Source organism: Hypanus sabinus, chromosome X1 (genome assembly GCF_030144855.1).
Source record: "Hypanus sabinus isolate sHypSab1 chromosome X1, sHypSab1.hap1, whole genome shotgun sequence".
Classification (NCBI taxonomy): domain Eukaryota; kingdom Metazoa; phylum Chordata; class Chondrichthyes; order Myliobatiformes; family Dasyatidae; genus Hypanus; species Hypanus sabinus.
The window spans coordinates 37591433-37607156 of record NC_082738.1 but is presented as its reverse complement, the minus strand read 5'-3'; the positions used below and the strand labels follow the sequence as shown (position 1 = coordinate 37607156).

Here is a 15724-nt window from a genome sequence, read left to right as displayed (position 1 = left end):
TGTACAAGGAAAACGGGAAAATAGAACAGTACAACTCCGCAAACCTCCAAATATAGCAGCTATTATGAATGTTGAGAAATAATTTTTATAAATTAACTGAGGGATAATATGAAAATGTTTCAAAGCTTAGTGTTCAAGTTAGGCTGATACCACAGATGAGAAAGCAATATCGTTTGATTTGAATTCCAGATTGTGGTTCTACATTTGGTTTCCTCAAAGTTTCTTTAGCGATGTCTGAATCTTTTAGGAAACATTTCTTGCTGGGTCGTTCCTCTGTCTTGTTACCACACTCTGTAACTTGTAGTGTAATCTCAGGGATAGAAAACAAAAGTGACAAGCATCCAGAGAGAGAAAAATAACACAATCCATACTATTCCTTTTCATCTACCTCAGAGCAGAAGAAACACTCTTAGAGTATTGAACTAATAGATCTATCTCTAGCAATGAGTTTACAAGTCTCAGCTTCAGCAAAGGGAGGTTCCCCACAAGGACGTACAAATTTCAGTTGCACCAATGAATAATTTGTAATAACCTCACTACATTGATGAATATTGACATTCTGACACATTCCAAAACATGAATGTATTTACTACTTCAAAGCATTATAGCAATGGCTTCAATCTATCATCAATCATGAACCCCAATTGTCCATTTTCCATGTATTATTTTTACTTCTATTTAGATAAAGAATTCCATACAAATTGCAGGTAAAACAAAATTTGGTATCTTTCAATGGATAGGTGACTTATCCATAATGTTATGTGACAAATGCATGCATCTTGTTTCAATGAAAACTGGGCACATTCGTGTTCCTGCTGATTCTCCCCTGTATGCGCATTTAAGTACATTTCTGTCAGTTTGCTTAGCTGCCTCTCAAACACATCACATATGCCTACATAGTTCTGCGTTTGCCTGCTCTCATCACGATGCCCACCTTTATTCAGATTCCTACATCTTATTCTGGACTAGGTTTAGGCCAACCAATTAGCCCCGGTGCTTGGGATTATAGCTCCAGGCCAGTTATGAAGCACAGGAGATCCCAAAGCTGTAAACCCTGTGGTCCGAGAAACATCAACAATCAGCAGTGGTGTTACTCCATATGTATTTCCATGAACTTGCTTTCCAAAACAGTAAGTGAGTAAAGTTGTTCAATGCCACGGGGAGAAGGCAGGAGAATGGGGTTGAGAAGGAAAATAAATCAGCCATGATCGAATGTGCAACAGACTCAACGACCCAAATGGCCTAATTCTGCTAGTAGGCCTTATCACCTTATGTGACTTCATGAATGGCAATTGGTAGTTGGTTTATTCATGTCATGTGTATCAGGATACTATGAAAAGCTTTAGTTTGCGTTACCATCCACACAGATCATTCCATACGCAAGTCTATTCACTAAACTACATCAGAGAATTTTGACAACAGAGTTTTCAGACTATCTATCAATTGTAATGTCGCAGCTGAAGCTGTTGTATGAGATGATCGGAAGCATTTTTCAAGAAAATGTAATAATCACCATTCACATATACCTTGAATGTTCTCAAACGACACAACACCGCACTGGCAGTCGGCACACCAAACCTGAGGACCTAACGCAAATGACAAGAGCGCGTCTAAAACGATTGCTTAAAAGAAGGTGCTTAAAGGAGACAAAACCGTGGGGGAGGAAATTCCGGAGCATGGGACCTGTGCAGTAGAAGGCACAGCTGCCAATTCCACAGGGATTCAAGTACTCAAGGACTCGAAGAGCAGAAACCACGGGCAGTGCTGGAGGTTTCAGCTCTAAGGTTGGTAGGCCACTTACAGGTTTTCCTGATGAAGGATCTCAGCCCAAATCATCAACTGTATAAATGCCATCTGACCTGATGAGTTTCTGTGACATTTTGTGTGTTGCTCTGGATTTTCGGCATCTGCAGAATCTCGTGTTTATGAATGATTTTCCTGATCTGTGGAGAGGATTCCTGGGAAATATTTTGTTTATTATCTTCATAAATTAACAGGGAGTAAGATGACACAAGTGCAAGGACTTAACTTACAGATGATACAAATTTAAATGTAAAGTAGTTGGCAGGGTATAAAAAGTCCAAGATAGGAACAGGTGGATTTGAATAAACATGAGGCAGGATGCAACTCAATGCGGAAAAAAACCATGTGGTTCAGAAGGAAACAAAATTACACAGTGGCCACTTTATTAGGTACACCTCTACAGCTACTTGTTGCAAATATCTAATCAGCCAATCATATGGCGGCAACTCAGTGCATAACAGCATGGAGACGTGGTCAAGAGGTTCAGTTGTTCAGACCAAATATCAGAATGGGGGAAGAAATGTGATCTAGGTGACTTCGACTGTGAAATGATTGCGGGTTCCAGATGGAATGGTTTGAATATTTCAGAAATTGCTAATCTTCTGGGATTTTCACGCACAACAGTCTCTAGAGTTTACAGAGAATAGTGTGAAAAGCGCAAAAAAAATCCAGTAAGCGGCAGCTCTCTGGGTGAAAACACCTTGTTAACGAGAGAGGTCGGGAGGATGGCCAAAACGGGTTCAAGCTGACAGTAACTCAAATAACCACGTTGAAATGTTGCAACAATGGTGTGCAGAAAAGCATCTCTGAATGCACAACACATTGAACCTACAGCAGCAGAAGACCATGAACGTACACTCAGTGGCCACTTTATTATATACCTCCTGTACCTCATACCTATGTAATTAGATCTGGAATTTAAAGTCTAACCTTAACAGTGGTAACCATGAAGCTACTGGATTGTCATAAGATAAAAATCCTATTAGCTTCAATAATGGCACTACCAAAGAACAAGTACCATGTCACATAAAACAGTGATAATAAACCTGATTCTGATTTTGGGGTGTTAGGAGCAGAAGGTTGGTGCACTAACACACTCTGGCCTCAACACCCACAGGCTAAGTGCTGACAGCCCTAGCATTGCAAAATAACATCAGAAATGAAATGTTATTGAACTGAATCAAGCGACTGTTTCTTTCTCCACAGATACCGCCCGACTTGCTGTGTATTTCCCTACATTCTCTCCTTTTTATTTCACATTTCCATCATCTTGCGGAACCTTGGCCCCTTCGTTCTGATGCCGCCAAAACCAAAGGGTGCCTCCATGGTCAGCTGACCACCACCTCATCGGAACTGCAGACGTTTTTGTGCCGTCCATTAATTTGTGTTAGTTCTACACTAATCCCATTTAACACCCCCATGCTCTCAGTACCCAACCCTAGATCGTAGCACTTGGAGCGATATATAAAAGCTAATGAAACTACCAAAGTGCTAGAGGAAATCAGCAGGTCAGGCAGCATCTATGGAGGGAAGGAAACAATTGACGTTTTGGAGCCATGACTTTGCTGATGAAGGGTCTCGGTTTGAAACATCAACTGTTGCCTCACTTGCATTTTGCATCTCCTACCAAGCTGCATGTCTTTGAGACCGGGGCACCCAGAGGAAACCCGAGCGGAGAACCTACAGACAGCACCCAAAGCATTAGCACCTGTCCAATGTGTGACATTCTTCACAATCCTAATTTAACAATACAGGTAACTAAATGAATTGAGCACCTTGCCTCTCTATGAGGATGTCCCTGCCTTCCTCCCACAGAAATCGGTCTGCCAGGGTCATTCAGCATAGAAGCAGGTCCTTCTGCTCAGAATCAGAATCAAGTTCATTATCACTGACGTGTCAGGAAACTTGTCGTTTAGTGGCAGCGGTACAATGCAATACGTAAATATGTTATATATTACAAAGGATTCAAGATTGTTTATTGTCGTTCGTCAGCAACCATCAGCAAGTGTAAAGGGGAACAAAATGATTGTTAATTAGGATCCAAGGCAGTATAAACACACAAAGGTAAACAACACAGTTAAAAAACACTATAAATATAAAAGTGATCCCACAAAGCACAGTGTACAAGTAACTGCTATATAATGTACTATGTGTGTATATATATATACACACACACACACACATTTTATCTTCTCAAATAAAATACAGCTTTTCAAGATAAGTTCTTGCTCTGTAACTCATTCCTCTTTTTAACTTATTTTTGCAGAGTTGACAGATTGTTATTTAGTCTTTTATCAGCACTAAGGACTTTCTCTGATGTGGTAATGTTGCCGATAGCTGCAGTTTTGAAGATTGCAGCATGTAAATACCAATGTAAGTGGATATGAAGTGTTGAGGTTGAGTGACCTGAATAATATGTAGTACAGCACTTTCTCCTTCTGACCCTTCGCTTCCAATCCAACCCTCTCCTACCACCCCTCCAACCAGAAACAGAGTCGACATCTATAAGCATCTCTCCAATCCTTGTGTCTGTCAAAGTCATTCTATGTGTACGAACCAAAGCTCATCTTGGTCTTGACAAATCAGGTGTCTATGAAACTATCAGTTATTTTCACAGCAGGTCAAGGATAATGAAGCCATTCACTTGGAATAAATGCACAGAACCTTTCCCCTCTCTTGACATGAGTATCCAAGATGGTTTCACGGCGTGCGTGGGATAGGAATGGGAAGTGGGGGAAGGGAGGAAGCAATAGAAATCAGGGCCTCAGAACAACCCCCCCCCCCCCACCACCTCAACCAGGATTATCCAGAGCAGTAAGTTTATAAATATGCATATCCATAAAATAATGTGTGTGTGCGCTTGGTGATTTTTGTTTCACTGTCTGACCACTGTGGCAGCTGTACTTGGCAGTTTTGTCAGAGAAATAGATACCTTCAAAAACTTTTCATGACCAAGGGACTTTTCACTCTAAAAACCAGGGCTTGAGCAGGTGAAGTAAAAGTGATCAAGCACTTCTGTGCTAAACTGTGATTTTCTGATGTTCAGAAAATACATTCCCTCATTTTCCATCTCCGGCTGGTGAGGTAACAATTATCCCCACGGTTGCAGGTGGGCGCTTCGATTTGCTCGTCACAAGGGTCTCGGTCTGAACATTGGCTGTTTGCTCCTCTCCACAGATGCTGCCTGACCTGCTGAGTTTCTGCAGCATTTTGTGTGTGTTAACAAATCCAAAGTTTAGCTTCAGGCACCTGCTCATATTTAGCAGCTGTGGTATTATACAGTTTGCTTTTAACTTGAGTCGTAAATGCATCTTATTATTTGTGTTATATGTACTATGCACCTTGGTCTGGTGGTATGCATGAATTGAATGACAATAAACTTGAACCTGAATTTAGAAATTACTATGCAGGGTAGCTATTCCCTCTTGGGGAATATCCAGAGCCCAGTGATTTATCCCTAAGCTGACATGTAATTTTACATCCTGTATGAAATGCTGTATTTTTTTAAAAATTTTGAACCATTTATTGAAGTGATCTGATACAATACTGCCGATAATCCCTGTCACCTGAAAACAAGTATCAAGCATCGATTACAATTAAAGGACATGGATATAAAATTAGGATTGAAAGACAATTAAAATTACAAGACAAAAATTTGCACACTCACCAAGATTTAGGAATTTTCTTGCTTGAGAAATAGCACATAGAGCACACCTCAATTTTATCTATTCCATTTTACCCTCCAAACTGTTGTGTAATGTGTGGCTTCTAAACCAACCATTATCAAATACTGTACTGAAAGACACTATAGTCATACGTTGTCATTTGAAATCTTGCCTTTCTGAAGCGGAATTTATTTCATATTTATTGCAGCTTGAGGAAATGTTGCTAAGAAGCTGGGTCTCATCTCGCTCCAGGGCCAAGTGTACCGTGGCTCATTGAACAGGTTTATAAACATGTCCTCTGACAGCACAGGGGTAACACAGAGTTCAGCTACTCCCAGAACACCAGGATGCGCTACAAATGAGCTGGTGAACGTCTCAGTGAGGCCAAGAGAAGGCACGTCCTTTAACACTCAAAACTGAAAAACAATCGTAAAGTTTTCTCCAGCAAAACATGATCTCACTCACACTTTCATTCATAAACAACACACAAAAGAGTTTGAGTAGCAAGAGATGAAAGGAGAAGTGGAACAAAGCTGGCAGTGCAGAGGAGACATCCTGAAATGAGCAGAAACCACTGCAAATAGACAGCTTCTCAAAGGCAGCTTGAACATTTAAAAAATCAAAGGACTTATCCAAAATGTTAACTATACTTCCTGCTAAGGTATGACACTTGAAAATTATCACGTTTCAGCGTAAAACCTCCCATTGCAAATCTGCTCCCTTTTAAGAAGTATTTTCTGGGTGTAAATTGTCCCAACAAATTAAGGTGTGCATTTATCTGGAGCTAATGGTGCACAATAAGCAAGACATGACACATGTTAAGTACGGTCACTGTACATTAGATGCTATAAATATAACATGGAGGAGTGGTTCGGATCCTGATACTGCAATAATCATGTACACATAATTAAAATGGCTCCTTGCCTACCACACACACACACACACACACACACACACACACACACACACACACACCAACACTGCACAGACTAATAGGTTGTAATGAGAAAATGGCTGCAGGCTTCCTGTACATGAAGACCTTTAATAGCATTTAATTAATATTTGGGTAGGCTGGCCTAACAGGTGCTGAGTTAATGAAAAATCCAATGGGCCGGCTTCTTGAACATGCATGCGTATTTCAATTTGTTGCTTGTATGAGTGTTGATATGAAAGTGATTATAGTAAAAACCTGAAGTAAATTTATTATCAAAGTATGTATGCGTCACCATATATTACCCTGAGATTCATTTTGTTGCAGAAATTCACAGTAGACCTATTTGCAGGAGTAGTCAAAAAAATAGTTTAAAGATAATATTTACAATTGCAAACAATTTGTTCTCATTACCGGTGTTGGGTGTCTAATTTACTCTATTTTCAATAGCAAACCAAAAAAAAGTTTACTTTAAATAAAAGTCCAAATATACAGTTAGTGACCAATTTATTAGGTGCACCTGTACACTTGCTCATTAATGCAAATATCTAAACAGTCAATATCATGTGGCAGCAACTCAATGCATAAAAGCATGCAGACATGGTCAAGAGATTCAGTTGTTGTTCAGACCAAACATTAGAATGGGGAAGAAATGTGATCTAAGTGACGTTTGACTGTGAAATGGTTGTTGGTGTGAGACGGGTTGGTTTGACTGTCTCTGAAACTGCCGATCTCACACACAACAGTCCCTAGAGTTTACAGAGAATAGTGTGAAAATCAAAAAAAAAACATTTAGTAAACAGCAGTTCTGTGGGTGAAAATGCCTTGTTCAAGCTGACAGGGTGGCGACAGTATCTCATATAGCCACGTGTCACAACAGTGGTGTGTAGAAGAGCATCTCTGAACACATAACACATCGAACCTTGAAGTGGATGGGCCACAGCAGCAGAAGACCACGAACAGACACTCAGTGGCCACTTCATTCAGAACAGGAGGTACCTAATAAAGTGGCCATGGAGTGTATATGGGAAAACTTAACAATATATAACTTCACTGTACATGAGTATGATGCAAAAGCATTGATAAATATCACTGAAAAATTGTAAGTTGCAATAATCACTTAAGATATTATGTAAATTTTGCACCATCATTCCATCTGGTAAAAATGGGAGGGAATAAATTTTCCAAAATGCCATTATTAATAATCACTCATGATATTACATAATTGAGAGCGGTCCAGAAGAAGCATCCCTGACTAGTGCTGAACTACAGTATTATGGCCAGAGCAACAGTTGGTGAATTTGCACTCAGCACCCTTTAGTGCTACTGGGCAGTTCCTTCCTGTTATAACCCACCCAGTGAATCTGGCCAAAAATTGGCTATGTGTAACTGTTGGCTCATTTGTTAAGGCCTGCTAGCTCGCCAAATCCTACAGCAATACTTCACACTTAAGTGGACACAGCGCATTCTATTACCTGTAAGGACCACCCCAGTACTGAGCACATTTACAAGGAGCACTGCCACAAAAAAGCAGCATCCATCGACGAGGACCTGCACCATCCAGGCAATGCTCTCGTCTCTCGCTATTACCACCAGGCAAAAGGTAAAGGAGCCTTAGGTCCCACACCACCAGGTTCGGGGACGTCAATGCCCTACAAATACCAGGCTGCTGAACCAGTGTGAATAACTTCACTCACCTCAATGCTGAACTGATTCCACAATCTACAGACTCACTTTCAAGGATTCTGCAACTCGTGTTCACAGCATTTCTTTTATTTGCAGAATTTGTCTTTTGATTGGTTGGCTGTCAGTCTTTGTTTATTTATTTTTTTTGGCAAATTGTCTTGTATTTCTTTATTTTCCTGTTAATGCTTACAAGAAAATGAATCTCAGTGTAGTTCATGAGGACATATACTAAACTTTGATAATAAATTTATCAATGATAATGGCTTGATAATGATTTAGATATTGGATTTTCCTGATCTTAACTGATGCAGACATCGTAGATCATACAATGCCCCTTTAATCTCTAAATAAATCGATCATTCAAAAACACATGTTGAATAGACATGCTTTTATGCTGCCAGTTATGCTTTCACTGTAAAAAAAAAATTCAAACAAATATTACACCTTCGAACACCTTTGTGACCTCCTGGGACTGCTCTGTTAGTCCAAATAATTTATTGAGAGCAGGACCTCCTGGCCCAAATAGCTTGTTACAACACCATAAATTCTATGTAATTCAATGAAAAAGAGGCAGTTAATCATAATGTAACTGGAAAGTACATTGAATTAAATAATGCCCTTCGATGGCAAGCAGAAATTTAAGGGTTTCACATCCAACTCACTGCTTTTGTGGATACCTTAAGCCACCATTTTGTGCATAGCAAGATGCAACTCACTGCAATGATAACCTGCTTTTATCTGTAGGCCAGAACATCGTGCACACTAAACTGCCTCTCCTAGACTTTCAGTGGAATGCAAACACCCACCCGAACCATGACCAATCCATGCAGATCAGATGGTTCGTGGTGTGGCTTTTTAGAGTAAATTAAATGTTTGAAGCAAACTTGCTGTATAGGGTAGAGTTTGCAATGTTTAAAATACTATCATACATCGAACGGACATGAACTCTGCGAGCAATACAAGAGGGAAGCATCTCCTTGAGGAGGAATGAAGTTTATTCATATCGATAGCTACTTGTGGCCACGGTTAGCTACAGATAGAAAACTGAATTCCTCCTCACATCCGTTCTAAATGGATGTCCCTCTATTCTGAGGCTGCACCTTCTGGTCCTAGACTCACCCACTATAGGAAACCATCTCTCTACATCCACTCTATGTAGGCCTTTCAATATTCAATGAGACCCCCTCTCATTCTTCTAAACTCCTTCAAGTTCAGGCCCAGAGCTGACTCACGCTTCTCATAAATTAACCCTTTCATTCCCAGAATCATTTTCTAGACCCTCTCTTTTCTTAGAAAGCTGGGTTGATTTCAATTAGCATACTTTGCCTTTTAAGTGTAAGGTTCTAAACTTAGAGACAGATGAAGCAGACAGGACTTGCAAAGGATGGGCACAGAGTAGGCACCATCCACAACACTCCAATAATGGAAAACAGAGTGTGAAATGGGAGCAAAAGTGCATTACAGCATGAAATGGTAAATCATCTAGGCTGATCCAATGCAAAATTGGTTTAAAACAAAACCAGAAGGCACCAATATTGCATGTAATTCTCTGTGAAAAATGTCAGGTTTGCTTATTAAATGAGCAAAATGTACAGAATATTGGGAACTAAAAAGTTACATAACTAAAACATTTTTTGCCTAGGATGCACAAAAATGCCGGTTCAAACAGGGAGATATAGTGCAAATCTTTTGAAAGAGTATGTTGTGAACAGAGTATTTTTTTACTTTTGGGCGGCTATGAATAAATTGGGCGATTTCTTTTAAGAGCAGAGAATTAAAATAAACACCCACACTTTTAAGAAAGTATGATCTCAGTTCAATGAATCATCTCCTGGTTACTCATTTCAACTGGGTCTGATCTGATGCTGGCTGTGGTAGACAGAAGGGAGGTTTGCTTTTTAGAAACAATTCCATATCAGTTAACCCGGTTCCTTGCTTTATTTCAAATGCACACTGTCCCTTGGAAATTCAAGTAGCTCTCCCCCGCCAACCAACTTACCCCCGCCCCTTTTACTCAGTGGGAGGCGCAGTAGTTGGCGGTTATTGCAGTTTTCTGCAGAAACAATTTGACTACACTGCTGTACACGGAGTCTCTCTTGTGGTTTCTGATATTTATTTCCGTAAAAATGAAGATGAAAGAACACAGTTAGGTTAAACACACATATGGCGAATGCAACTTGCTGAGACCTCTGCAAAATGAAAACAGCACAAGGAATTCCTATAGAGTATGTTAACACACATGCACCTAGATGTACGGAGAGGAAAACTCACAGGATGAGAATAGAAATAAATCTCTCTCCCTCTCTATTTATCATACATTAAGCATCAGCTAGAGACAAACTGAGGAAATAATAAACAGGAAATATGCAGAGGAAGATGGAGCGAGGGAGAGATCATGAATAAAGAAAAGCGCACTTCGGACAGAGAGCTGAAAAAACAGAAAATAAAATAACCCACCCTTACGGGAGAAAGGAAATGTAGGTGATACCAACTCAAGTGAGAGAACAGAGGAAGGAGACAAAGGTGGAGAGGGAAACTGAGTCAGGGAGCATGGGTGCGGAGAATATATAAATATCGACACACAAAGGCAAAAATAGGCATGAAGAGAAAATATATTCTTAGATGAAAGGAGAGGGAGAAAGTAAGCGGCTTGACAACTGCAATCGCAAGCGGTTTAATTTCTCTCCCAAAGGTGTTTGAAAGGGTAACTTCACACATTTTCTAAATGAGGAGGTGGTCACTTTTGACAGCCTCGTCTTCGCCCTTGTATGTTTTTGTTCAATGGGTTGATTCCACTGCAAATATTGCCATGGAGGAATTTACAAAAAATCAAACCTTACTTAGAAATGGAAGTGGTCATAACGACAGTGTATTCTTCTGCTGCACTTTCCTCTAAACTGAGTTGCTTGGGTTGATTGAATGTAACAACGCAATATTGTAACTAAATAGTCCAAAAATCCCTCAGATTGTAGCCAAGCAGTAACTATTTCACTGAAATGAAACCTGAAAATCTGTAACATAGCAGTTTAGGGAGAAAAGTATTTATTTTCATTTTATGCATTTGCACTTTAACAGGTACACCTCCCAAAAAGATGGTTTTCATATTACGGTGTGGGGGGGGGGTTCTTTCTTGCAATTGAATCCCTTTCCTAAATCACAACTAACTAGGATTTCAAATACCATCTCCTGTGTTTCCTAATAATTTAATAACAATATCTTATGGAGCACTTTTCATAAAAACAATGAAGTTCAAAGTGCTTTGCAATGGGATAAAGCGCAAACATGAAAACAAAAGACAAAATGATGTACTTCAATGCAAGGTTAAATAAACAGGCTTTGAGCTGTAGTTTAAAATTGACTGAGTCTGCATCCCTTCTAATTTTAGGTATTGAGTGCCACAGTTTAGGAGCTTAGTTTAAAAAAGATGACCTGCCAATTTTGTTCGTTGAGTTAACCCATTCTACCGACACAATTACAAAAAGAATTGGACTCTCCTTCCTTTCTTATCAGAGAGGGGAATGCATCAGGACTCCCTCCCAACCCCGATTAACCTGCCCAGCTATACATTTGATGTTTGACGAGGACAGAACCGAACTGGGTTGAGGTAGCCATCTCCCCTTTTGCTTTGGAAGACCTGGTTGCACACGAGACACGGTTACTTAACAAGTGGAGAGCATCTGTGGAAAGAGAGTTAACATTTCAGATTGGACTCCAACGTTAATATCTCTCTCTCTCCAGAGATGCTGCCTGACCTGTTGGATGCTTCCAGCACTTACTGTTTTAATCGCAGAGTTGCAGCGTCTAGTTTTTTTTTTCCACAGTATCATTTTGCCTTGATTCGCTGAATATACCTGGGAGAATAGACTGGCAGACTTGAAAAGTGTACTGTGAATTTACAATTGTATAGTTCTGCTGAACAATACTCAGTTACAGCATGATTGAGCAAGTATTGGTGAACTCTAGCCTCCAAGTCCCCAACTCTTCACCGTTGGGGGTTGTGAGGTCTGACTACTATGGTTAGCTATCATCAATTCCATTGACAAACACAATCATCAACGTTGGAGCAGGCGAACCAGATACAACGCGCCAAAGCAATGCAGCTGGTAGGAATTTCTCGTTATTTAAGGCCAATGTTCCTAACTCTTGTTGAAACGCGTCTGTGTATCGTCCACCACCTCTTCCTCAGTACACAACTCCCCCTGAATCTTGTACTGATCTATTAGTCACTTGGCAGTCAATCGCAAACGCATGGCTAGACCACATAATGTGCAGATTGACCGCTGAACATGTACAAACACACACTCAGGCTAATAACACTTTGCAACCTTCAAGTTCATTCAGACGTCCGCCCGACCTGACAATGGCGGAACCTGGTGGAATTTAAAACTGCTGGTACGGAATTGGCTTACAACCCCGGCTGACCTTTGTACTGTTCTCTTACTACAGATAAGAAGTCACCGACCTTTAACGTTCTCTCTCTCGCCACAGATACTGTCTGACCCGTTGAATATTTTCAATATGTTCTTACTTGTATTTCATACTTCCACCAAGTTTTTTTTGCGCTTTGAATCTTCAGATTTGTACATACTGCGTATGTATCACGGCAAAAAAATAGTTTTGGAACTAGCTTCCCTTAAACTTTAAAATTATCCTCGATCGCAAGAAAATTCGCTGGCGCTGTAATCCCAAGTAACAGGTGTGTATTCAGAGGCCACTTTCCCCTCCCTACATCGAGCAGATCGCCTGAGAAACCAGAACAGAATGAGCGGCCACCTGCACCCAGCCGTAGAAACAAACGGTTTTGTAAAAGTTTGAATATGTTTCAGACTCGGAGGAGGCAGGGCAGACTGGAGGTTGGGGGATCTACGTCGCCGGGAAGAGTCGCTGTAAGCACTCAAACCACCAATCTTTTTTTAAAAAAATACTTGGCGCTTCAGCAGGGTGGTCGATTTGCGGACTATCTCCGCGCAGTTATTCACCCTGCCTGTCTGAGCATTCTAAATCTGCGCAGTGAATTGAAAAGGTATAGTTTTCAATCCAGCTTTTCTCCAAACGGGCCGTTTCCAACACCGGTGGATGGAAACCCTTGGCACTATTTTGAAGAGCGGTACAATTACCCCAGAGTCCTGGTCAACACTGTCCCAAGCATCACCAAAATGCTTCTTATTGTGGGGTTTGTTTCATTCACAGCTATCGTTTCTATTAAGGATAAGCGGAAGAGCGAATGATTCTGAAGCAATCTCTTTCACCAAACATACTGCATCACACTCCTAACACTTTGATCTGATCTGAATTTTCTTACCAGCTAACTAAAGTGAAGCTGTTCTGATGGCGTTCCCTGTTCCCGAAATTCCCCACTTTAACCTAAGGGGTAAACTGCAGGGTTCAAAACTTTCCTAGCGTTGGAGAACGGGTTGAAGACTAATGGCTATCTGGACATCGGTTAACCCGCTTTGTAACGCACTGGCCTGCAAGTAAGTCCCGCGTTAATAGAAACCTCAGTGTAGAATCTCTTGTGCAAGGGGGAGGGAAATTATTTTTGAAAGGAAGGGTGTGCATAACGCTCGCCAAAAATACAACCCGGAAACTAGCAAGTTCTGACGGGAGCGGTGCCAGAACAAACTTTAAACCAAAATATACTTTTTTTAAAACCCGGGTTTTCTTATCCACATGTAATTTAGAGAGAGAAAAACTCTTATAATGTAAAAGCGGAAAGAGATTTTCATGTTTGGAAACCGCACACACACGGTGTAATTCTGAAACTGGAGCTTTGGTTTAGATCAATTCTCGTTTAACCTCAGGTGATTCTTAAAAGTAATTGGAAGGAGCGTTTCTAATAAGTACGGGGACAATGAAGCTCCAGGAATCAGCGTGAGCAGTTTTCAAGTCTTTCCTGAAATCTAGTCTGTTTGAAACAGCCATCTCCAAATGGCATTTCCCTCACTGGAAGTAGCTTGTATTTCTAATTAATCAATTTCATCTGCAGTTTTTATTCAAACGCTCTCTGGTCAATTCAGTATTTAATCTATTATTTCCCCTAGACACCACAACGGTCTCGCTCTGAGGGTGAAAGGGCGTCCGACGTCAGTTTACCCACCTGCCTTGTTTGGTGATGATCATCTCCGTCTGATGCTTGTGAAATTTAGTCCAGAGCTGATAGTTGCACAGCATAATCTGCACTTTGCCAGATACCTGCAGCCCCGGCACAGAGCAGAGGGAAGTCCGCTGGAAGGAGTGAGCATAGGGAGCAGAGAAGGAATCGGTGCCCGTCGCGTAAACCTCTGTTCCTGGCGTCGGGTAGCTCGGCGCTCCGGGGACCTGCGATCTATTGGCAGTATAAGGACAGTTAGGCAGTGCCGGTGTCAAATACCTGCTGGAGTTACCTACAGCGATTCCGGTGGTCGAAATGTGCTGGCTCGGATATGGGAGAGGGACAGAGTCCGGGGTGCTCTGACACTGGTCTCCCATTAAAAAGAACCTGTCCTGCATTCCATATCTGAGCTCTTGGTAGTCTTGCATCGGTTTATTCCTCTCGGCTTCTTTGTTGAAGTTCTCGCTGGACTCTGGCTGGTTCAACATAGTGATGGGAAAGTTGGAGCCGGAGTCTGGAGTCGATCCTCCCATGGACTGAACAGAGAAAGGGAAGGAAAAAATGTAAACTTTTAAAAAAACAACTGATCAAAGTTTCTGGGTGCTACTGTAACACGAGATAATGCCCATCAAGGTGTCTAAAAACTCTTGACTAGGTCTTTCAGGTACCAGCTCCTATTAAACATTACACTCTGCTGCCCCGGGCTCTTTCTACACGATTCGTTCTGCGCTCTTGGTAGTCATAGCAGCGTGCGTCTCATTGGTTTAGCGTCACTCGCACAGAGGACGCTGATTTGCCCAAACCCCGCCCACGACGGGCGAAAGGAAATCTCGGTTGTACCGAAGGCAGGAGTAGGAAAAATATGTGGCAAGAATTTAAGAATATTTTTATATAAAGCATTACCCCGAAAATGCTTGCAGTGTCACATTGAAAAGCGAAGTGAGGTTTAGCTCACTGTACGTAATTGGACGAGTGATTGAAGAGGACCGAGTTGTAAGAATATGGGGATTATGTATCGCGGGACAAAATTGGGCAAGTCTTAAATAGTTGGCGCAAACATTTTGGGCCGAATGGTCAACTACCCTTTATAAATTGGTTCTTACTAAAAAGATTGCATGTCAGATAAGCATCTGAACGTAATCCCAGCCCAGAATTTTTGAGATTTCAGTTTTACTTTAACCAGGCATGAATCATTTCGCTTATTCCGTCCAATATTCCGCATCCTTTTTTTGATTTTAGATACTGAAATATTTAAATCAATTTTGTACACCGGGTACTGGCGATTAATTGAATAAATTTCATAATTTCTGGATTTTAATTCAGAAAAAATACAGGAGTGAATGTTGAAAATGCCATCTTACATTTTGAATGGGATAACATTAGCAGTGAAAATAAATCAAGGCATACAAAAGCGGGGAATCATCCTTTCCTGGAGAAAGTGTCTAAATCGGGGGAGGGGCGCGGGGAAACAAAGCGACAACCAAAAAGTGCCCGAAAATATTTTTTAAAAACACCATGCAGTTGCTGGAAATCTGAAATAAAAATCAG

General features: G+C 40.9%; 1 protein-coding gene across 1 annotated transcript in view; it reads right to left on the bottom strand.

Annotated features, from left to right (window-relative positions):
• The window catches only part of tbx21 (T-box transcription factor 21), a 37804-nt gene extending 22933 nt beyond the window's left edge, over window positions 1-14871 (bottom strand). The window contains exon 1 of the mRNA XM_059956398.1: window positions 14183-14871. Within this exon, the coding sequence (XP_059812381.1) occupies window positions 14183-14709 (527 nt within the window). The 5' untranslated portion in view covers window positions 14710-14871. The remainder of the gene's footprint in view (window positions 1-14182) is intronic.
• Between the last annotated feature and the right edge of the window lie 853 nt (window positions 14872-15724).